This window comes from Euleptes europaea, chromosome 4, assembly GCF_029931775.1.
Source record: "Euleptes europaea isolate rEulEur1 chromosome 4, rEulEur1.hap1, whole genome shotgun sequence".
Lineage (NCBI taxonomy): Eukaryota > Metazoa > Chordata > Lepidosauria > Squamata > Sphaerodactylidae > Euleptes > Euleptes europaea.
Genome location: NC_079315.1, coordinates 57,737,853 through 57,762,344, shown reverse-complemented (window position 1 = coordinate 57,762,344; position 24,492 = coordinate 57,737,853). Strand labels below are relative to the sequence as shown.

The 24,492-nt window shown below is 39.5% G+C and overlaps 1 protein-coding gene across 1 annotated transcript in view; it reads left to right on the top strand.

Annotated features, from left to right (window-relative positions):
* PTCH1 (patched 1) overlaps positions 1-24,492 on the top strand; it is an 89,167-nt gene that overhangs the window by 49,371 nt on the left and 15,304 nt on the right. The window contains exons 13-19 of the mRNA XM_056847996.1: positions 7,045-7,163; positions 8,764-9,166; positions 10,245-10,554; positions 12,926-13,068; positions 16,025-16,208; positions 18,797-19,077; positions 20,666-20,803. Of these exons, the coding sequence (XP_056703974.1) occupies positions 7,045-7,163; positions 8,764-9,166; positions 10,245-10,554; positions 12,926-13,068; positions 16,025-16,208; positions 18,797-19,077; positions 20,666-20,803 (1,578 nt within the window). The remainder of the gene's footprint in view (positions 1-7,044; positions 7,164-8,763; positions 9,167-10,244; positions 10,555-12,925; positions 13,069-16,024; positions 16,209-18,796; positions 19,078-20,665; positions 20,804-24,492) is intronic.

The following is a 24,492-nucleotide window of genomic DNA, read 5'->3' as shown; positions in this document are numbered from 1 at the left end:
CATTTTTTGAGGCCTTAATGGGAGCTGTCCAGCAAATAATGTCATAATATGCAGCTCAAGCAATAATCCCAGGGAATGGTAAAGAAGCACATGATATGGCAACCTTGTTAAAGCTAATTTAGAAAATATGGGTTGGTTCAGTATTTATGTCCTAAATTAATACGAATTTAAATGTCATAATGGCAAAAAAGACAGGACTTAAATATAAAATTAAAAGTCAATAATGGTAGTTGTTACTTCTGTGATGTGGCACAGACAGAATACTTTAATATAAGTAGCGTTCACCTGGATTCCACCATGGTGGAGTCCAACTTCCCCATCCTGGATAGTACTAGTCATGGCTTGAAGCCTTAACTCTGGTAAAGGTTCATTACACATAATGTAGCTGCGGTATAGCTTGTGAAACTAAGATCTGCCTGAGTACATTGCAGATGTAATGACTAACATTGTTCAGACAATTGTTGGCAAACCTATTTCAAACTTTGGGTTTTACATCTTGGCTTACTGTGAATTCTTAGCCATAGTTAGATATTTGGAAAACAAACAATGTTTAGGCATTTACTTAAATCAAGGAAGTGCTGCTGCCAAGCAACATGGATCATGTAGTCATCACTTTAACCAAACAGTTCCCTAATGAAGATCATATCTCACTTTTTTGTTATCGCCAAAATTGAGCATGCAAATTCACTTTGGATTAATGGACTGATTTGTACAAATCATAGTCCATGCTTGAGATGAGCGGTTCATCTCAGCAGAGGAGAGTAGTCATGAAAAATGCAGCAGCAACTTGAATGAGCAAGATGCATTTTGAATGCAGAAATCTGTGTTCATTGAAGTTTCAGCATTGTTTTCTGTGAGATCTCTTCACCCATGTGAATATTCCAAAAGTATGAGCTGCCATTGAAACACGTTGTCCGTCTCTTACTATAGAGAAGCACCGACTTTGGGCCCCTGTTATTAGGGCTTTATCTTCCCAAGTACTGCAGCATGTTCCTGGTGATGTGTGTGACATTGTAGGTACTGCTTTTACACACATTATTATGACGTATCTGCCTTAGAAGAACACATACAAAGTTTCCATTGCTGGCTATGACAGATACCCCATGGGTTCATGAGGCTCTTTCCCTTCCTTTTGCTGTTAAAACAGAGTCCCACTGTGTACATCGCCTTACTCTTCGATAGCTAATCTCCCTACAACAGATCGTATGTGTCACTTGCCCTCTCTCTCCCCCTGCATGAGAGACAGACTGTTCCATGAATAGTAATATCCATCTTGTATGTGTGTGGGCTCTGTTTTCTGCTTTTTATTTAAAATCATATTATATTTTTTGAAAACTGAATGGAAAGATATTGACGGCCGCTGTTTCTGCTAAGGAGGAACTCTTTTAAAGAGAGCTTTGGGAGGTTCTCCTCTGGCACTGTTCCAACACAAAAACGATTTATAGCATACTCTGACCTTGGTAAAGGCTTTGGTAACTGTACTTTCTCAGCAGTCATTTTTCTTCTCTTGTTGTCTGGATCACTAATCATTTTTCACTCTACTTGATCCTTGACCTAACTAGAGGAAGCAAGAATTACAATTCTTCTTAATACCTGTTGCAACTATTGTGGGTTTTTTTTTTTTTAAAAGGTTAGAGTGCTGCACTCTTTAAGCTGTGCAGCGAAAGGGATTTGTTATTGTTGTATGAAGGCGAGCATTTCTTATCTTTTTTTAATGTTGTAAACCCATGCCCAGATTCTGTGGTCCAGTGAAAGTAGGAGAGACAGTCGTTTCCTCACCATTATCAATTTTTCTGCCCTTGCTTGAGTGTAGAGCAATTACAATGCTGTTTGGAGAAACTTCGTTAAAGATGGGTTCTGCATCATGCCACATACATACGTTCCATAGGTGTAATGCCTTCATAGCGGAATTTTTGCCCCGCATAAATTTTCCTGTGATCCAGAGAAATAGTGTTGTTCCTTATCTTCATCACTCTGAGCTCTGATGCTATATCATAAGCCGTTTTTGAAACTGTTTCTAAAGAAGCATGTAAAGTTGAAGCAGTACAGAGTACTGTTTACCAGCAGCACCTGTGCACAAGCATGTGATCCTTTCATGTGCATCAAGAACCTTTCGTGTGTGTTGTGCAGATTATCCTAATTTTTCCATTTATCTTTCCCCCATCCTTGTAGTCTAATTTAACATGAAATCAATAATTCAGTAGTAATTAATGATTTATGGTCTTCAGACAAGGCTTACTGACTTAAAGGGCATGGTCTAGTACAGCCTCAATCTGGCTCATGCTTGTACTTTTTCAGGATTTATGGCATAAATCAGGGTCAAACCACATGCGGCGCAGAGAGAACATGAATGTACTTTCCCAGTATAGATTCAAATCTAGCACTTTAAAAGAAAATTGTAACCCCGCTATTGTCTCATAAATAATGGTCACATTTTCGGTGCTCCGTGCAAGGGAGAGTCATAGCAGATCCTGGTGAACAACTGGTTTTGAAATGGTGGTGGTGGGGAAGGTGTGTTATACTCCAGAGCTAGGATTGCCACGCTGAGATCCAAGTGAGGTATTGAATTCAGCTGCATTGAATACATGGGATCTTAGCTCTTCTGAACCTCAGCCAATATCCATAGTGGTAGAAAGCCTAGAGGAGGGCAGGGAGCTGTTCCTGTTGGCAGCAGAGGATAGGACTCGCAATAATAGGTTTAAATTGCAGGCGGAAAGGTACTGGCTGGATATTAGGGGGAAATTTTTTTACAGTAAGTTGTTCAACAGTGGAATCAGCTACCTAGGGAGGCGGTGAGCTCCCCCTCACTGGCAGGACAAACACTTGTCAGGGATTCTCTATGCTGATCCTGCATTAAGCAGGGGGTTGGACTAGATGGCCCGTATGGCCTCTTCCAATTCTGTGATTCTAGTCTATGCTGTTGGGTGGTCTGTTTTTAAATGTGGTTTTTTCCACATTTACAGTCCTTTATCTTCTCTTAATCTCATTCAGGTTGTTTAATGAAGAATTCTTTGTCTTGGAGAGTTTCCACATCTAACTGTGCCAAAACACAACAGTTTTAGTGATGTTTATTTCTGTTCAGCTAGATAGGAGTCCCCTAACAGATTTTTTTTGGGGGGGAGGGGGGCTTAAACTGCAAGTTGCTTTGACCTTCCTCCTCACTTTGTTCACTTTTCTTGAGACACTGTAAAATAATAATCAACACTTCTTTGGTTTTGGAGGTTCAATATCTGTAAAATAATCCAGCTGCTTAAAGAGAATAAATGGCTTCCGGCAGAGTGAAAACCCAACTTGTTGTCTTGCATATCACTGCTTATTTCTGAACTTCCTTTGTTTCAAGCAAGGTGGTACATTCTTCACACCACCAAGCTGTTGCTTTAGTTTGGATCAAATGATTTTTAGAAGTGCTAATGTTTCAATTTTGACTTAGGGTTTTTCTCTGGAATTTCCACTGTGTTCGTTTTTTGTTGCTCTGTAAGTACTGCCAGTGTGGAAGGCTGATTCTCAGATTAAGTACTCTCATAGTAATACTTCTTACTCATTTATCAGTCAGCTTTCCCCCAGTACCCATAAGTTGAAATGCTTCCTTTGGAATTCTTTAACACCTTGTTAGATTCTATGAAATGCAACACTGCTAACATGAATGTAGACAATTGAATGCACTTGTGAATAATTGCCCCATGTTACTGGGCGTATTATGAAAGATAACAGTTTATATTGTTCTTTTGCCAAATAACTGAAGATTAACAAAACAAAAAGAAGCATGTGCTCATCTCTTTGTTGCTCATCCAGTCTAGCGGAATTTACTCTAGAAACAAATTAGAATGTCTCCAGCAGTTTTGTAGAACTGTGTATACTTACCTCAGGACTGGATTTTTTTCTTGGCCTGTAGGAAGATTATCAGTAGAATTCAGGGTAAAGTGATACTGTCGTGCACCAGCGTTTTAAGTTACAGTTAACAATATCATCATTGATTATCACTAACAGATAAGTGTATTGGTAAATGTTGCCTGTTAATGTAATTCAGAGCCTCTTCATATACTTTGGCTCTGCTAGTCATTTGTGTTGTATTTAACTGATACCATCCCCTTCCTTGAAGAACTTCTGCATCTGGTGACATTGGGACAACCTTCCTTTTACTGCCCATTGAATATAATGCCTGAAGTGAGATCCTTCATTTATCTCAATACACCTTCTCCCTGACTAATGGCATTTGGATTGTGGGATGAGTTCCACACATAAACATAGCACATCATGTTTCAAACACTACATTCTGTGGAACATAGTTTGCCCACTAAGCTAAGACCCCTTAACAGTGTCACCACTTTTGAACATTTAGAGGAGTAATGGAGGCATCTGACTATGCCTGAAATTCATATTGTAACTGGGTTTCATGCCACTAAATACCCTAATTATACCTGTTGTGAGTACACACATACTTTCTTCCCTCATGAGGTGCCTAGAATTAATGGGATAATCACTTTCCCAAGTCACCATGCAAACATAAATAAATGCATCTTCCTCTGTGTTCACTTGTTTAATGATGCACACAGTCCCATTTGTCTTGGAGAAATGTGTGTACTTAGTGGGAGAAACAATGCAAGCCCTTGAAACTCACTTGCTATCTTACTTCCAACTTAAACTGCAGTATCTATATCTCTCTTTTACCCCAGCTCCTTAAGCTTTCTTTATGCCTGTCATAAAGTCTCTGCAAGCAAAATTAAAGTCTGGAAGGATGAGTAAGCAGGAAGATACAATTATTGAATGCCATTAGAAGAGAGTTGCAGATAGATAGCAGTCAGGTGGAAGATGGCACGACATGCCTCCTGCTCCACTCATCATCTTCAGCTGCACAATACCTTGCTCTCCTTTGGTGGTCTACAGGGAATGGCAAATAGCAACATATACCTTGGGCAGGGCCCCGTGATTCCAGCACAGATGTCCACTATTTAATTTCAGTTAACACATGCAGCAGCTTCCACTAAAAAGTTCAGGTTTTTTTCTCCCATTATTTCGCTCAGTTAGTAAGTGGGGGCACAAAAGTTAAGTACGAAATTCACTGATTTTTTAAAAATGCTCTCAGTTTGAACCTTTTCTTCCTACTCTGACTACAAGATGTGACTCATTACATAAGATCACAGTCCCCACCACTTCTGTTGATTTTCAGAGGGGTGTGTGTGAGGCTCTTATCCACCTTTCTGATGGGAAAGGAAAGGAGGCAGGATAAGCCTTTCATGTTCCCAGCAGTACTAGCGTTGAGATGCTCAGTGAATAGAATGGAACCTTCCTAAACATTATTGAAGTGAAGCTAGTATAGACCTGCCCAGCAGTCTCGATAGAAAACTGCTGGAAACTACGTGAGGATCTATATATTCATCCATTCATTCATATCCAGTTTTTCTCCCCAATGGGGAGCAAGCTGGAAAAATAAAGTGTAACCTTGGACCAATCATTCTGTCAGCCTAAACTGCCTCATAAGATGTTGTTGTGAAGATAAAAGGGAGGAAGGAAGAATAATGTTGCAAACTTCTTTGGATCCCCATTGGGGAGAAAAGCAGGATATAGATATCTAAATAAATACATAAGCCCTTTCAGGATGGTTAAATATTGCTTTACAAAAATCTGTGAATTGTTTTGGTCGCTTGGACTGTGCTATATAAATGTGATTCTAATTATTAATTTTACTTGATCTCCATGTCTTCGTTCAGAATATCAGGTGTAGATAAATGGCTTGAATCAGAATTCAGAGTGGACAAATAGCCAGTGGGAGGTTTATTGGCTTATAAATGATTACACGTATAACAGCTACTTAGATTTTTCTTTTTCTTTTTGTACTGTAGCCATTTAATAATTATATGGGTGAAATAAGGAATACTTTCCTTAAGCAGCTAGATTTGAGTCCAGTAGCACCTTAGAGACCAACAAGATTTTCGGGGTATGAAGCTTCAAGAGCTTTCCCTAATTTTTTCTCATTCTACAAGGTGATAGTGCTAAATATATTAAAACTGCATAATATTTTTGTATTTAATATATTTTCTTATGTATTTAAAATTTAAAATCAATAAAAAATATTTATATATATATATAAAAAAGAGTAAAATCTCCATTGGTCAGACCTTTGACTCTCAAAAGCTTCATACCCCCCAAAATTTAACATGCTACTGAACTCAAATCTAGCTGTTCTACTGCAGACCCAGCTACCCTGTGAAACTTTCCTTAAGAAGTAGTATGGTAAATTATAGAACACTGTTAAATCTGCATTCTTATTCAAAGCAATTAAATCCTTAACAAAAATAAGTCCTCATGATGTATTTTCACATATAATTTTCTTTAAACTGTTGATTAAAAATATTTTTGCCCCGCATGAGTGTACAACCAGAGGCTTCCCATTAGTATTCACAGTTCAGGAGCCTTTTCCTTCAGAGTAGCAGCACTTAGAGGCCAGCAATAACTGAAATCACCCAAAGGCTGAGGTGAGATGAGAGATTACTGTGGAAGGTTCAGAAAGGTCTCAGAGAAATTGTAAGAAACCCTGATAGAGAACTTCTGGGGAAAGGCACTGTGTAAAACAAGGACCACAGTGGGAGACTGGGGGCAGGTCTTAACTGACCTTTCCAAAATCTTTTTTTAAATGTAAAAAAAAAACACCATAAGACTCAGCTACTAAAACAGCCATTTGTTTTCCTGATACAATCAATCCTTTCCAGCAAGGATCAAAAGGGGATTCTGAAGTCCTGACTATGACCTCACATACCTTGTGTGTGTGGTTGTTTATCAATCATAGATCAGCGGATCTCTTTCCTGAAAGACTGAGCCAGCTGTTAGCCTTTCAGATGTGGGTACACTGCCCATGATGAAATAGCGATTCTTAAATACTCATTTTACTCTTCAGCAGAACCCTGAATAAAAATGAGCTGTCATGAGAATCAGGGTGCCAAATGGAAATCGTTGTATGGGTTTTTTTTTTTTTAAATTTTCTAAGCCTTCTTGTTGTAATGCACCAGGCTGGATCATGTCATCTCTCCTCCTCTGTTTGGTATCTAGGCTGCTGTGGTGGTGGTATTCAATTTTGCCATGGTCCTGTTAATTTTTCCTGCTATTTTGAGTATGGATCTATATCGTCGTGAGGATCGGAGACTGGATATATTCTGCTGCTTTACAAGGTAAATCAGTAAGATTATTTATTGGAAAATGTCACAAACCTTAAATTATAACATAACTGAAACAATCAAATGGAAAAGGCATGAGGAAGACACTTCTCACAGAAATTTAAAAAGAATATGCAAGATGCTATTTAGTGCCATTCCTTTGAAAGGACATTTTGCCATTGACTTCTCTGTCTAATATTCTTATGGTAGAATCGTTGGATCATTGACTCAATAGCCCTGCTCCAGATTTCTTACAAACAGACATTAACTGTCTCTTGTGATCATACTTTGTGTACTGTTCCCATTGCATGGACAGATTCCACAGACTCTTGACTGGACCTAGAATTGAGCTTTATTACATATAGCATCTGTGGATTTCTGAATGCTTGTGGGAATGTAGTGATGCATGAATTGCCTCATGGCTGGAGGTTACAGAGGACTGGCCATCTACAAGGTTAGAGTCATCATTTGGGAAATTTTAAAAGCTGCCAGTGAACAACAATTGGTTGTGCAGTTCTGTTCAGACTGTGATCAGCACATGGTTTGTTTGTTTTTGCATGCTTTCTGTGTGAAGGGTTTCCTTTGCCAAGACTTGTCTGATTGCAACAATAGTAAGTCTGTGTCTGTTCTGGTTTTCTCCCATACTCTAGCAAACTTGATTTGATTAACTGATTAAAGATTTGAACTCAGATAAAACTTTATTCCAAATTAAATATTCAGATAAAATGGAAAGATTTTGATAAAATTGAAAGATTCGGGTATTTGGAACTTTGGAAGCACCAGCTGCCCAGCAAAATATACTGATGCCCTGGTTCAGTTATCCTTGCACCACGTTTATTGCATTGAAAAATCCATAAAAATGAGTTTTCTTTCCAGTTCTACCCAAGGCCAGCAAATTAGCTTTTCAGGATAAACATATTGTGGCTTTCACAACTTTCTATATGGCTACAGGTATCAAAGTTATATCTGTATTACATCTAGCTTCAAGTCCAGTAGCACCTTAGAGACCAACAAAATTTGGGGGGTGTAAGCTTTTGAGAGTCAAAGCTCCTTTCATCAGAGTACAGACATTTATTTTTTACACGAAAGTGGAATTACGTGGGAAATTATTTTATGTGAAGGCAACTAAAACATTTTAAGGCATGTCATCTTTTAAAGTAGAATCTTTCATAATACTGATGGACTTTGAACTTGTTTGTTTTAAAGTTATTTTGATTATTGCTATTATAGAAAATATTTGTGGTCTCAGATTTATGAAAAGAAAATATTAAAAATGACCTTTCAATCTAGTGAAGACTTTCATTATATTGAAAATTAAGAGAAAGTGCTGCTTTTCTTTAGGATATTCCCCAATTGAGTTTTTGCAACATGTGCATTTATTTTATTGTAATTATTGGAAAGCCTGACAGTTTAGTGGCTACAATAAATTTAAACAGTTCGTAGCCATTTTTTAAAGCATGATGATTTTGAATTGTATGACTTATCTTTTGCTTGCAAAGTAGAACATTTCACCCGTACTTTAATTAACCTTTGATTTCAGAAATAATCCGCCACAGCTGTTCTTTCTGCATTGACAATGAACCTGAAGATTTCCCCCCTCCCCATTTTTTTTCAGCCCATGTGTCAGCAGAGTGATCCAGATTGAGCCTCAAGCATACACGGATGCCAGTGATAACACACGCTACAGCCCTCCGCCACCCTACAGCAGCCACAGTTTTGCACATGAAACTCAGATCACAATGCAGTCCACAGTCCAGCTGCGCACTGAATATGATCCTCATACCCAGGTTTATTACACCACAGCAGAACCTCGCTCGGAAATATCAGTGCAGCCTGTCACAGTGGCACAAGATAACCTCAGCTGCCAAAGCCCAGAAAGCGCAAGCTCGACCAGGGATCTCCTTTCCCAGTTCTCAGACTCTACGCTGCATTGTCTTGAGCCAGCCTGCACAAAATGGACACTCACATCTTTTGCAGAAAAGCAGTACGCTCCATTCCTATTAAAGCCTAAAGCCAAGGTAAATATCTTTGCTTTGAGTACAGGTTGATTATATCCACTGCACATTCAGCTGAGCAAAGGAGTGTTATTGGATATCTCTAGGTGATGGAAATGCAGCTTGGGTATCTTTCTAAAGATTCAGGATGAAGGTCCAAGCTGCATTCTCCTTGCATATCCAGATCCCTCAGTAATTACTCAGACTGCATTCAGGGATCATGGTAAGCAGTGGTGGTTTAAGCCATGGCTAATTTACAGTCCACTGCTGCTCCCTTTTCCTCTCTCCATCATGTTCTCTCCCTTTTCCCCAATAGTAGGCTGACAGAGGTTCCACGTTTAGACCTCAAAATCATCACCTTCTCTGCTACACCGGTATTTCCACATGCTCCACTGTAGTGAAGCTGTTGCATGGCTTCTGGAATATGGCCTCATGTCAAACAAATAGCTTCAATTCAATTCTTTTCTCTGCTGGAGTATCTTCAACTTTTCCAGAACTGGGATCTACCTTCTCCAGGGCACCCACTTAATTGGAAGCATGTGACAGGAGCCAATGTGGCATCAAGGCCATGTGTCAAGAAGAGCCCTCTGTTGCTATACTAATGAGGCCGTCATGTCCCATAGTTTCAGTGCAAGTCCTAGGAACAATCTTTTGTGAACATAAATGGGTGCTATGGAGTAAGGTGCCCATCAGACCAGTGCAATGTGACACAAAGGGCCAGACTTTAATGTTGCCTTTCCTAGGAGGATAGCTAGTTGCATGTGAGAGGCAAGGTCAATATGACCAAATAGGCTAGTGTGTAGCCCAACAGGACTTGGTTGGATTCAGTAGAAAACTTGAGCCACTGAGGCATCCAACCACACTACGATGGCACGTCAGACGATCAGAATGTTGGCATTGCTGAGAGTGATTAGGATGACATGGAAATCGTGCAGACCTTTCAGTTCATTGTGCATTATCCATAGGGTTGCATGTTAGAAGAAATGGTTCTGTGCTTTCCTTATGAGCATTTCATGAGCACCTTAAGTAGATTTTGTAGTGTGGGATTCCTAAATGCTGCCAGGGGGTTTTCATTAAGAATGAGATTGTTTTTCTGTTTCAGATCATAGTCATTTTTCTTTTTCTGGGCTTGCTTGGCCTCAGTCTTTATGGAACTACCTGCGTGAGGGATGGACTTGATCTTACGGACATTGTACCACGGGAAACCCGGGAATATGACTTCATTGCTGCCCAGTTCAAGTATTTCTCGTTCTACCACATGTACATTGTTACCCAGAAAGCAGATTATCCCAACATCCAGCACTTACTTTATGAACTTCACAAAAGGTTTAGCAACGTGACGTATGTTTTGTTGGAAGAAAACAAGCAGCTTCCGAAAATGTGGTTGCACTACTTCAGAGACTGGCTTCAAGGTAAAGGAAAACCCCCAGCAAATTCAGATTTTCTGTGAATTTACTTTTTTTAATTTCTGTCATTACAGTAGTAATTTTTTTTCTGTTCTTCTCCTGAAGAATCTAGTCACATTTCATTTACTGAGGAATCCCCCTCCCCTTCAAGACAGGATTCTTATGAATTGACTGTGATGGTTTCATATGAGTTAACCATTTGTTTATTCTGTTTTTTAGAGAGTTAAGGACAGGTTACACTGTATATGTGCGTGCCAATAACATAAATCCACATTCACAATCATTTAATTGGGTGGTGGGGGGGGGGTTTACGGGAAGGAAGGATTTGCATTTTTTCCACCGCCTGTCTCTCTGTCTGAGTTTTCAGAGCAACCAGAGTTTTCCTTAGCAGCTGCTTTGAAGTCGTCTGGATGGTAGTAGAATAACTCGATTTCAATAGCTGCTCTGTGTTTCTGGCCAGATTTTGCAGGCTTGCCTCATTTGCTCCTTTTTTTTCCCGTCAGACCTGTTTAACTTAAGGAATGAACTACGATTGTGTCTTTTCTACATGGGAGGCAGCTTTCAAGGAAACAGGGGAGAGCTTGTAAATGTGAACGAGCATCCAGACCCTAAGGCTGTGTCATTCGGGCCATGTTTTCTCTTCCAACCGCTCTTATCTCTTTATAACTGTAGCTAACCTATCAGAGCTGTAATGATGGTTTTGATTACAGTTGCTCAGTGCAGCTGTGAGGGGGGTCAATGGATTCTTTCTCCCCCCCCTCCTTTTTCTTACCCTCCCTTGGACATGTGGTTCGTCATTTGTTCTTGCACTACCTCCTTATTGCTGGGCTGCTGCTTCCTGCTCTAAATCTGATCCAAATTTGTGCTGTGAGGTATTTTGCCCCCCCTCCCCCCACCCTCTTGAAAAGGGTGGCAAGGAGGAAAGTAACAGTTGAGAATGAATAGGTGTTGGCTGTGATCTTTACATGTGCTGGCAGCAGATCCCACAACTTGCATTAGCTGCACAAGTTGAACAGATGGAACAAATTGACAAAACCGTGTTCACTCATGCTGTGCTCGAGAAGGAGCTGAGTTGCTGTTTGAAGCTGGGAGTTGGGAGTGTGGGTTTCTTTTTTCCTCTGGCTTTGTGGCAGAATTTCTGGTCATGTTGTGATGTAACCTATAGCTTCAGCACCTAGTGGTAGCTGAAACAACAGAGCATAAGATGTCTCTTCCCCATTGTGTAATTCATTTTAGAGGTGTGAATTCACAGAGCTTTATTTCAGGCAGTGGTCTTAAATTTATCCCAGACTCTGTTATTGCAGTCAATAGAGACAATCTGCCAGGAATGTCTTTTGCCTGACTCCTGTTCTTTGCTGCAAGAGAAATTCCTGGTGGGTCATGTGCCAGAGATGAATACAAGAGCTTCTGTTTGATATTGTTCAACCTGGAAAGAATATATATATATACATATATATGTATATATATTTAAATCTTGGAATTGAGGGGTTGATTTTTGGGATCCATTTTTGATCCAGCACTAAGCTCAGACTTACAGTAAGTCTGAGCTACCGTGCAAATTGCAGTTTCAGTATTATCTATACCTTTCTGCCACTGGGCTGGGAGGAATTACTGCAAAAACTATTGACAAATAATTGGCACCTCAGCAGAGTCAAACCAGTATTCTTTATTGTGTCCCCTTTCTTTTTAGAATAGCATATCCAGCATTCAAACCTGTTTTGCTCAGATTGGCTGATTCCTATCATGATACACAGAGCAATATTGTGTATTAAGTGATTTATCCAAGGGCCAGTTCAAATTTAAGAATAGAATGTAATGGATCAGTTGTTCTTTTCATATGTAAACGTAGCTGTCTTAAAACGCACCTGTATGTATCTTTTAAATTGCAATGTACTTGCGGACTGTTTTTTTCTTAGAATAAGAACCAAGTGTGCAGCCCCACACAAGGATTTTTTTTAAATTTCAGAATGTTTTCACATGTGTGGCATTGGAGTTTAGCTACGTGGGTGTGGGAGAATTGGACCAGTTCTGAAGCAGCAGAAGGTCTGTCTGAGGCTCCAGTTTGGCAGCCTTCCACAGACTAGCTGGAAGATAGGAAAGGCATGTTGTCAAAGCTCTGGAGTTCTGGGATGCCAGCCTCTCAGGCCAGTGGCACCCTCCCAAACATCTGCTTGGGAGGCAGGTGTTAATACTCTAGCCAGGCTGCGCTTGTTCCAGGGCTGTGGGGAGAAGGCAGGATTGTGCAATCAAAAAGAACCCTCAAAAGTAGTATTCTGTGCTTATTCCAGGGATGATAGCTCTTCCAAAACGATGGTTGTTTTCCTCTATAATGCATCTATTTGCAAACTTTTAAAAAGTTATGTCTCATTTCTAACAGGACTTCAGGATGCTTTTGACAGTGACTGGGAAGCTGGGAAGATCACATACAACAGCTACAAAAATGGATCCGATGATGCTGTCCTAGCTTACAAACTTCTGGTGCAAACAGGCATTCGAGAAAAACCCATCGATATTAGCCAGGTACTTTCTTAAAAACTGTTGTGACTGTATTTGCTTAAATGGAACAATGCAAATAAGTCCTTATGTCATTTTGTTGCTTATTAATCTCACCTTCCTCCTTGTGGTAAAGAGTCACACAAGATCATACAGTAAAAAAGGGTTAAATGTTGGAGGGGAGGCCATTTGCCTCTGGGTGGTGTCTGGGAAGAAAAAGCAGAATTGTTGTTGTTAAGATGGCTGATGGAGTTGTTGCAGTTAGGGCCTCTAGGTCCAAGGTCTATTATATCAATCATAAAAAGGGAGGGGAAGACTACGTGTCATAAACATAAAATGGATTAAGATCCCAACAGCAGACAATCTTGTTTTGAAGCAGGACCCTAACATCTTCACAGATAGATGTTGCCCGGGGGGGGGGGGTTGACAGCACTTCCTTCTTGAGTTAACCGACACAGTTATCTCAACCCTTTCACCGTCTGCTTTATTCCTGATTAATACTCATTTTCTAAGGTGCCTGGGACTATTGCTGGACCTTCCAGTGTTATTTTAAAGCAAATTTTCAAAGACCTAGTTTATACAAACAGCTCTCACAATGACAAAACTATTCCTAGTCTATGTCACTTCAGATTGCAAGTGGAAGACTGCTTGAATAAATGCTCTCCTGTATAGAAAACTAAAAGAAGTCTGAGCCAGCCTCCTCATAGCATCTAGCTGTCCATGAGTTGTTGTTTTTTCTTGTACCAATTTTGTATGCACAGTGACTTTTTTATGTGGAAGCACTTGACCAGGCACCTGCAATCTAGGAACTAGCACAGTCTAATAATACAAGTTTAAAGCACCTTGGCTTCAGCCCTCTAATGTGGTATCAGCTCAACTCCCATTGTCATTAGTGGATGATGCTTGTGTTTCTCTGCAAGACAAGATGGCCACATATTCAGAGTGTTGTTATATTGTCTGTATCGGGCTGTTCCTCTGGATGAACTATTTTGCTAGAACAGCAGTTGTCCCCCCCTCCCCCGAGATTTAGATATTGAATTCTCCTTTGACATGGAATGGAGAAAAATATAATTCAGGCATGGATGCATTGAGAGGACTGCTAATACTTTTTTTACACTAGGGAAGTATTTATGTGGCAGCTTTCCCATTGATAGAAGAGCCAAACCAGAAAGTGTATCAAAAAGTACCCCCTACTTGGTTTGGTTCTACTGTTGCTTGTTAAGTGCTATGGCTGCTGTTCTGTTTATGCTAATTTTGCTAGTTTGTATGGGCTAGTAGCTATTTGCAAGACCAGAGCAAGGCTGTCGAAGATAGGACGTTCTGGAAGACATTGATTCATAGGGTCGCCATGAGTCGGAAGCGACTTGACGGCACTTAACACACACACAGTAGCTATCGGGATAGGCTGGCTCAACCCATGTGTGAATTGCAAGCTCAGTATGCCAGGTACTCATAAAGCTCTTTTTCTAGAAGCACACAAGTAGGTTATAATGGTTACGTCTTGGTCTTAGCTCCTTGTCTCTGATTTAATTTTATATAGAAAATAACACTAACGATATTCCTGGGAGGTTTTTTTTTTTTTTTTTTTTTTTTTTTTTTTTTTGCCCTCTTTTTATTTTTGCTAGTTACAAAAGCAATTTTTCTTTAAAGTAATATTGCATATAAACTCTTTGTACAACAGCAATGGGATGTGGAATGGTATAGTATAGCCTGATCTTGGAAGCTAAGCTGGGTCGGTACTTGGAAGGGAGACCTCCAAGGAAGACTTTGCGGAGAAAGGCAATGGCAAACTACTGCAGCTTAATCACTTGCCTTGAAAACCCCCAACAGGGGTCACTGTAAACCGACTTACACACACACAATAGCAATGTGTTATGTATAAGAAATTATTTATTTTGGAAAGCAGGAGAGGGAAAGGATAGACTACAGTGAGATGCCCCCTTAGATTTTTGTCATTGTTGTTCCGTAGCAAAGACCAGGTATACTACAAAACGAATATGATTGATCTTCTGATATAATTTCCTGTGCCTGGGAGGGAAGAAATTGGGCTGCAGCACCCACAGGGGCTGTGAGCGATACTCTGCAGTTCTCAAAGACAATTTGAAGACATAACAGTTGTTGCATATCCTGTGGATTAATTGAATCCAGATCTCTTGATTCCACATTTTCTAGACTGTTGTTGTTTTTCACATAATTAAAAAGACCTGAAAATGAGAGTTGGAACAGAATGAAAAAATAAAGCAAAAGTCCTACCCTCCCCCTCCGACATTACAGTGCATCCTGCCTCTTCTGCATTTCCCCCTATTTCTTTGGCAAGGCAGCCTTTGTTTCCAAATCCCAGAATATATGATTCCATCTTACTCCCCAAATTCATTTGCCCACAGTGACCCCAGCAAGAGTGCGCTCATCTGTTTTCTAGGTGCTGGGCATTTTCTGAATACATAGGTCATGGGAGGCAAGTGTTAGCAAAATTTATACAGATGTTGTTTTATTTTTATAGCTCTCCTCCATTTACTGGGTGGCATTTCCTTCAGTGTTAACAACAGAGGTTAACTGCACACAGACATCTATAGGAGTCCTGCCAGATTCTCTCTCTCTTTTTAAAACCACCTTTAAATATGTTTCTCCAACTTAGTTACTTTTCCCTCTTGACTGCAGGCAAGCTTTTAGAATTTGTTTAATTGGCTCAGTCTTTGTCTGAACCATATGTTGATTTAATGTTTCTAATGAATTGCATGTAAAGCATTTTATGCTACACAAAAACAAGCTTCTTGAATCCTTGCTATAAAAATGCAAAATTTCTCTCATACTGTCAACAATTGCCTGTTGTAGAATCCCTGTTTAAATACACAATTTTTGTAGGAAGTTGTGATCCTGTTTTACATCTTCTTACTTATTCCTACATTTCTGTTGCAAAGATTTGAGCAAGAGCCCTAAAATCTAAGCTTCGTTCTGAAAGGCTTCTAATCTTTCTATTTTTCAGTTGACCAAACACCGTCTGGTGGATGCAGATGGAATCATTAACCCAAATGCCTTCTACATCTACCTGACAGCTTGGGTTAGCAATGACCCTGTGGCCTATGCTGCCTCTCAAGCCAATATCCGGCCCCACCGTCCAGAATGGGTCCATGACAAAGCAGACTATATGCCAGAAACCAGGTTGAGAAGTAAGGAACATTTCATTTTAATGTCTTATGGTTTATATAAGTGCCTCAGCCCTTCGTTCACGGCCCAGCAACTCTCGGGTAGGCTGACACTGTACAGAACTCAAGACTGTAAACAGAACAATATATTGTATTACTTTTTAAAAACTCAGGAGACAGATGTGGTTGTGTAATGTAGTAGAAGAATGTCATACCTCAGTAGCAGTTTGTCATTTTGAAAAATGAATTTTTTAATAGTTTATATCAAAGGTCTAAGGCTTGCATTAGGAATTTTGTTTTAATGTGACATTTTCATTTTATGTGTAAGGAAAGCCTTCAATTCCCATGATATGCTGCCTTTGCAAAAACAGAGTTTAATCATTGGGAATTATATCATGTTTATTCTAAATTTGTCAGCCTGGCAAGCAAAGAATTTCTGGCAAATTAGGTCATTCTCTAACACCTGCATTGTGCTTGAGTTGTTTAGGTGGGAGAGAGATCTATATACAAGTGTATCCTCTTTCCTCTCAAACCTCCCCCAAGTCACCCGTTTGCATTATGAATGGCAATACCAATTTGATTTTATTTGCTTTTACACTGGATTTATTGGGTGGACTGCTAGCTGGTTATTGGGTGGCAGGAGTGAGGAGGGGAGAGGACTTGTAGTTTCTGGAAATACAACTGGAGAACAAGCAAATTGTATTTTGCTGTATCCGAACCCTAGAGCTTTTGGGCAGTCAGCCAACTCTTGTCTTAATGAAAATTTATAGTTGAGATTATAATAGGGCAAATCATGTTTAGCAAGTCAACTGAATGACCCTGCAGGGTCTGGAACACACAGCAACAGCAGCAGTAGGTAAATGCTTGTTGTGGGAAGGCTATGTTGGGAGGGGGAGCTGTTCAGTGGGCTTAGCATTGCTTTCAAAATGTAAGCATGGAAAATTTGGGTGTGTCAAATCATTAAAGGACAGAAATTATGGATTTCCGGAATAAAGCATTTGAAATATTGGGATCTTTCTGTGACTGACTGGAACATGCTCTAAAGCTCATTTTAATACCCAAGGAAAATGTAACAAATGTATTCGCCAACTTCAGCTTTCCAAGCAGTTAACCGAAGAATTACAAATGTTGGCCCTGGTTCACGGCTGTATTTCATGCTGCTGGGATTCCAGTGCTCTCAGATGTACACTGATTTCAACAGTATTACCCCTTACATTAGCAGAAATTGGAAGTTTTACAATTCTTTTTAATCCATGTTTGAGGACCATGTTAATTTCCCAAATGTTTGTTTCATTTATTTCTAAGATTTATATCCCACTTTTCTACTTAGCATGGCATTCATGGAAGCTGACAAAAGAGTAAAATATCAAATTAATAAAAACGAGTTAACTAAAATAAAAACCGAACAAATAGTAAATAAAAATAGGGGGGAACAGCAGCTCAAAACTCCTCCAATGGCTCAACCAAATCTGGCTTTAAAACCTGGAATTATTACTGATGGCCATAGTAAAAACAATAAAATAATAGCATTGATAAAAACCAGAAACTTAGTTCACTGAGCACTCTTCAAAGGTCTTCCAGAAAAGAACTATCTCAGCCAATCTGCAGAAGGCCATCAGTGAAAGGGCCATTTCCATCTGGTCCCTGCAGTGTGCCCCGGTCAGCACTCTATGTGTCGCATTCTGCATCGGTTGCAGTTTCTTAACCATTTTCAAATGCAGCCCCGCATAAATCATGTTACCATATTCCAGGCTCAGTTTTCCAGGACATGTATAAATTTGGACTTATAAAAACTGCTGTCAGCAAATGCTGGTATGGTAGGTGTAATGGACTTTTTGTATGGTGGCGGTTAGGTCAAACAAGTTGCCAGCTAAAATACTCTTAATATGTTTCGTTCCCTGAAAGTTTGAGTTGAAATAACATGACTAATGTTAAGGGGTACAATTGTACTATTCTGTATCACATATTAATAGGGTTGCCAGCCTCCAGGTGGTGGCTGGAGATCTCTCACTATTACAGCATCTCCAGGCGATAGAAATCAATTCACCTGGAGAAAATGGCCGCTTTGGCAATTGGACTGTATGGCATTGAAGTCCCTCCCCTCTCCAAACCCCGCCCTCCTCAGACTCTACCCCCAAAATCTCCAGGTATTTCCCAATCCAGAGCCTACATATTAACAGTATTGAAGAAGCCAGAGAGTGAGAAATTCACATATAGGTAGTAATATGAATGCTTAAGTCTCTTCTTAAAGGATCTGACATCCCCAGCAAGCCCAGGAGAAAGAGAGACATCCCAGCCACAGAAGACTAGTGCAATTTCTATGATGATGTTCTTTGGTGTTGCTTTATAGTATCTCCAGTTCTCATTCCATGATATTACCATAGCGAGGAGACTAGCTTGCATGATAACTGAGGTGCACCCCCCACCACCCCAAGCCAGGGAATTGTCATACTGTAGTTTGTTGGTATATTTAAATGCACCCATGACACAATTAATATGCTTTGGGATTCTGGCATGGGAATTTTAGCTGTATCCGTACTTGTTTTTCTTATATACAGATATTTTCGTCCAAAAGGTTTCTTTCACCAATGCTTACTGGTTTTCCCCTCTAGTTCCAGAAGCTGAGCCGATAGAATATGCCCAGTTTCCTTTCTACCTCAATGGACTGCGTGATACTTCTGACTTTGTGGAAGCTATTGAGAAAGTGAGAGCAATCTGCAATAACTACACCAGTCTTGGAGTGCCCAGCTACCCAAATGGATATCCATTCCTTTTTTGGGAACAGTACATTGGCCTTCGTCACTGGCTCCTCCTGTCCATTAGTGTGGTGCTGGCTTGCACGTTTCTGGTGTGTGCCCTCTTCCTTCTGAACCCCTGGACTGCTGGGATCATTGTAAGTCTTTGTTGAAGTCAAATTCCTTTTGGCATAGCTCCTGCTACAGTCAGGAAAGTTTGTTTATGTCTGGGCTACTGATTGAGTATGCATATTGCATCAGTCATGATATATTTATTCAACTTGTACGGGGGGAGTAGGATTCATGGTAAAGGTATAAACTTTAATAACCCTTTGGACAACTCATTAACTTAAGTTTTTTAAATATATACATATATATAAACTTTTGCCCTCATTCTGATACTCAGAGGAAAAATACAGGTTTTTTTTAAAGAACACTATTGTGCTATTACTCTAGCCAAGTAAGTTTTGCGACAATTTCCAGAGTTTTAATGCTGTCCTTAAGCAATTATTTGTAGAATTATTAGTATGTTCTGAAAATGAACCCTTAGAAGCTCACTTTAAAAATAAGCCTGATGGGTTCACCAAGACTTATTACCATGTAAATGAGTTAACCCAGCTCAGTCCTGTACTGTTTTTCTTGCAAATAACCCACCTGGCCTCTGCTGTCAGTCAGTGCCCAGAAGAGATGATCAGCATAAAATAAAATCTTGTGAAAATGGACTGTCTGGCTACACCAGCGATGCGGGTGGGGACGGAATAGAAAGGGGAGTATGGAAAGTGCACGGGGAAATAGAAATAAAAGTATTAACATAAATTGTATAGACTAGTGTTTTATATGTTCTGGGAAGTGCTTGAGATCTTTCAGTAAACAGGTATTCTTTTCAAATGGAATGTTGATGTTACTCTGTCTATATTTTATGAACTTCCCTTTAGCTTATAAAATGGTCGAATTATAAAGCAATTACCATTTTTGTACTATAGATCTATACAGCAGGTATGTTAAAAGGTAAATGTTTAGTCTGCAATAGCCTTCCAAAGACATAGGCTGTATATGTTATCATTCATGAGTCGTTGGCTTATAAAATAATTTATTATAGTGCCTATAGGGGAGTGTTTTTTGCTTACATAAAGGGGTTTTACCTTTCTAACAAAGACCTCTGTCTTTTCTTTTCTTTTTTCTTGCAATTCTGTCTTAGTTGAAGAAATATTTTGATGCTGATTTACATTTTCCCTCTGCCTCTTAATGTTTTTTATAAGGTACATGAAAGAAGATAAATAAAAGCCTCCCCTTAGCTTTAACTATTTGCTTTGTCCAGACCAATCCCTCTAAGTTCTTCAAAGCTAAGAGGCCCTTTGTAACCGGACACCCATCAGCTGATTATTGCATTTACTGTTTCTGTGCATTAAAACTACTCCAAGGTCACCTTCATTTACTCCATAATTGGGTCAAAAGGTTGGGGGAGGGAAAGACCAAATTCTGTATCTTTCCTTCTTCTAATCAGAAACTTTCACTGGCTTAATCACTTATGCATTGTAAGTGGACTGTTGAAAGTAGGAAAATACATTTCAGATTGCCTTGACAATTTATAAGCAACACTCATGTGTATACTTGTATTAATGGTTGGCAACAGGGGAAATGATTCAAACAGGAGTTTCTAAAGAGCTCCACCATAGCCTACTTTTTATACTTATTTATTTCTGTGTAAGATAACTGGTTTGCTAATAATGGCTTCATCTCTTTTAGGTAATGGTGCTGGCTCTGATGACTGTGGAACTCTTTGGCATGATGGGTTTAATTGGGATCAAGCTGAGTGCAGTACCTGTGGTCATCCTTATTGCTTCCGTTGGCATTGGAGTGGAGTTCACGGTCCATATTGCCTTGGTAGGTGGACATTTAGCTTGTTGTATAAGCTTAGTATATAACTACGTAACTCCAGGAAGCATCTGTGAAGCAGATTGCTCACTGGAAGGCAGTCTTCTTGTCAAATACAGTTTGCTCATAGAAAGCTGGCACCTCCAGGGGAAGGCAGCATAGAACCTTTCTCCTTGTATTTCTAGTTTAGTTGTGTAAGAAGTCTTTGGCATGGAGAGAATGATTAATTCAATCAGACATCCTGTTCCCACCAGCATGGTGACTGCACTCCAAACTTTTGCTCAACAATTGAAATCTGTTCCAAGGCAGCAGTCTGGGTTGGTTCAGCTTCAAACTCCCATCCAGACTGAAGATACAGTGTCAAAAGTCATGGGATCACCAGAGCAACAAACTCCTTGAGATCAAATCAGTACTTTATAATCAAATTCATCCCATAGGAATAATAGGCAGGCTAAGGATCAGATATATGGTCCAAACGTATCGGTACCTGTTAAAAAGGGAGGTATCACTTACCTGTGTGCCTTTCAGCATACTCTTGACAGTCAAGCATACAGTCCTTGAATGTCCGTTTCTTACTTCTGCTTTTCAGACTTCTTTCTATACCTAGCCATATATTCTGGTCTTCGTGGGCCCATGTCTTTTCCTGGGAGAAAATATCAATGTACATGCTGGGTTGTTGTTGTTTTTTTTGGTATTTGGAGGCCACTAGGTGACTACTTTTTTAAAAAAGTCTTGACAATTGTAGAACCTGGTAGCTGCTGCAAGATGTATTTTATATAGCTGTGTAGGAGAGTAGGCTGTTGGATATGGTTGGAACACAGTTTTTAGTGTGTTGCAATACGGCCTAGAACCATTTTTGCCACCTCCCCCCCCTCCACCTAGGGCCACTAAGGTGGCCAGACAATCCAAAACATTAAAATCAACTTTAAAATATGCACGCACACACACAAAACAATTAAAGCAACAATGAAACAAAACCGCATAAACAGGTTGGAGGGTTAGTGGCGGAATGCCAAGCACAACAGAGAACTCTTTATCTGCTGGTGGAAGACAGTGATAGAGGGGGGACAGATAAATTTCCCTGTAAAGAGAATTCCATAGTTTTGGTGCCACAAATGATATATTATCTGCATATGTGGCTCACAGATTCTGGGTATTAACATTCCCTTAAACATTGCTGTACGTATGTATTGTCAATAAGAATTTCCATGTCATGTTATCAGGATTTCAGTGCCAAATTTTATATTATTAGTAAAATAGTGATATAAATTAATGTAAGGAGTATCATATTACTTAAACCCGCCGTAGCTTTCTGCCTTCTCCTTGTCATAGTTTCACTCTTGCACTGGAAACACATGTGTGCAAACACACAAGTATGTTTTGTATGTCATATAATGTCATCAGCAACTTTGTACAGAAAAGGAAGTACAACAGGCAAAACATAAGTCAAAAAATAAGAGTGATCGTGCTTGTGAAATTAGGGGGCCTTCCAGTCCCTCTTCTTCTCTATGTGGATGATACCGTTATCTTTTAGCAAAGTGGGTCTTCAAAGGTATTTGGACTCCTTTAACAATTACTGTCAATTGAACCATCTTTCTATAAACTATCTCAAATCAAAAGTTCTTGTATTTTCTAAGAAATGGACTTCTCATAGATGGCGAATTGGGAATACCAATATTGAGCAAGTCAGAAGCTATAAATACTTGGGTGTGTTATTTAACTATAACCTCAGTTGGTCGATGCACAGAAGTAAAACCATAAAATCAGCAAAGATTTCTTTGACGCAACTTAGACAATTTTATTTTAACAAAGGAAACCAGTATATTCCAGCGGCAATTAGAATTTTTAATCTTAAAATACTACCCCAAGTACTTTTTAGCATTCCCATATGGCTTTCCTCTTTTAATCAAGAAGTAGAAAACCTTCAGGCATTCTTTCTTAGACAGACTATGGGAATCCCTAAATGCGTGTCTTATTTTACGATCTGTCTTGAAACAGGTCAAAGTCTGATTGAGACTTAGCGATTAGATACTGGCTCAATCTTTGGTTCAGTGATGTACCTGGCTCCCTACTAAGCAAAGTAAAAAATGAATTACACAACTCGTCCTGGGATGCATTAAGCAGACATAGAGTAAATCAAATCGGAATCTCCCTTGACGACCTATCCTTTGCAGAAGAAACTTATATATCCAAATATATTAAGCAGAGATTCACAGATATTGAATTCCAAAGGTTCCTACCAGCTCAACCATATATCTGTTCGCCTGCCATGCTCAGTTTAACTAACCGTATAGGTAAAATGGCTAACTATCTTTCTTCCTTGGATGATCCCACACAACGTAGAGCTTTTTTATTAGCTAGAGTAAACACTTTCCCATCTAAGATGCTTTCCGGCAGATATTCCCAAATCCCAAGGCATGAACGTTTATGCTCGTGTAATCTTAATTCAATCAATACTATTGATCACATAATTTTAGATTGTCCTTTTTATGAATGTACCCGCAAAAAACTATTGTCTGCTTTATTAGCTACCAAAAGATCTTTGAATAACGAACTGAACTGTCAATTTCTCTTGAATGACTCGACCCCTGAAATAACGGCGATGATAGCTCAATTTCTTGCTGAGGTGCTGAAGATTAAAACTATTGTTAACTAGTATATTTTGTAAATCATAATTTATAGGGATTATTACTAATCCCTGATTTAAAGGGTGCTGTACTTACATCCTGCTTCGATCATTGGCTAAAGTATGTAATTATGCCAATAAAGGTATGTGTGTGTGATAGTGTTTGTGTAGTGGTTAGAGTGTTGGAGTAGGTCTGGGCATGACCCAGGTTCAACTCCCAGCCTGTCCTGTGACCTTGGGCCAGTAATTCTCTCTCAGTCTAATGTACCTCACAGGATTGTGAGGCTAAAATGGAGGAGGAGAGAACTGTGCATGCTGCCTGGAGCTCCTTGAAAGAAGGGCATAAAATAAATAAGTGAGAATAACAACCATGCAAAAAAGCGTGGAGTCAGAATGGAGCAGTTGGTTTGGTATCGTAGTGACATTGTGATGGAGATGCGTGGAAAGACTGTGATATCAAATTCCAGCCAGTATATTTTCTGCCCGTTTTCAGAAAGCAATCAAAACTTTGTTAGACTCTTCTGACTCGTGATGAATGATGAAACACTTAAAAGTACACCAAGTGGAGAATAATAAATAAAATAGATCAATTCCTATAGCTTTATGATCCATAAAAGTTGTGATACATAAGGAAAGAATAAAGTGAAGTCACATTAATATGGAAGCATGGAAACTACTGTAGTATCCCTGAGCTGCTGGGTTCATGTGAAGCTTGGCTTCTCTGCCTCTCCCCTCCCAGAAATTAGATCAGTAAGTCAGTTCCTCTCCTGTGACCCAAAACTCAACTTTACCCTAATGGTGCATGATAAAGCAGCAGCTTCCATAAAAGGAAATCTGGATTAATACAAACAACTTCTAAATCTACACATTACAATCTCTTAAAATGAAATCCATTTTCATCTATTAAACACTAGGCTAAAGGCTGCTTTTCTGTGTAAAAAGAGAGAATGATGAGAGGAAAATACGTGACCTGAGCTTAAGCATTAGATATTACACAATAAGCATTGCATTATTTTTATTTATGGGCTTCTTACTGGACTTGGAGAATAGGACATTATCACAGGTGCTAGGA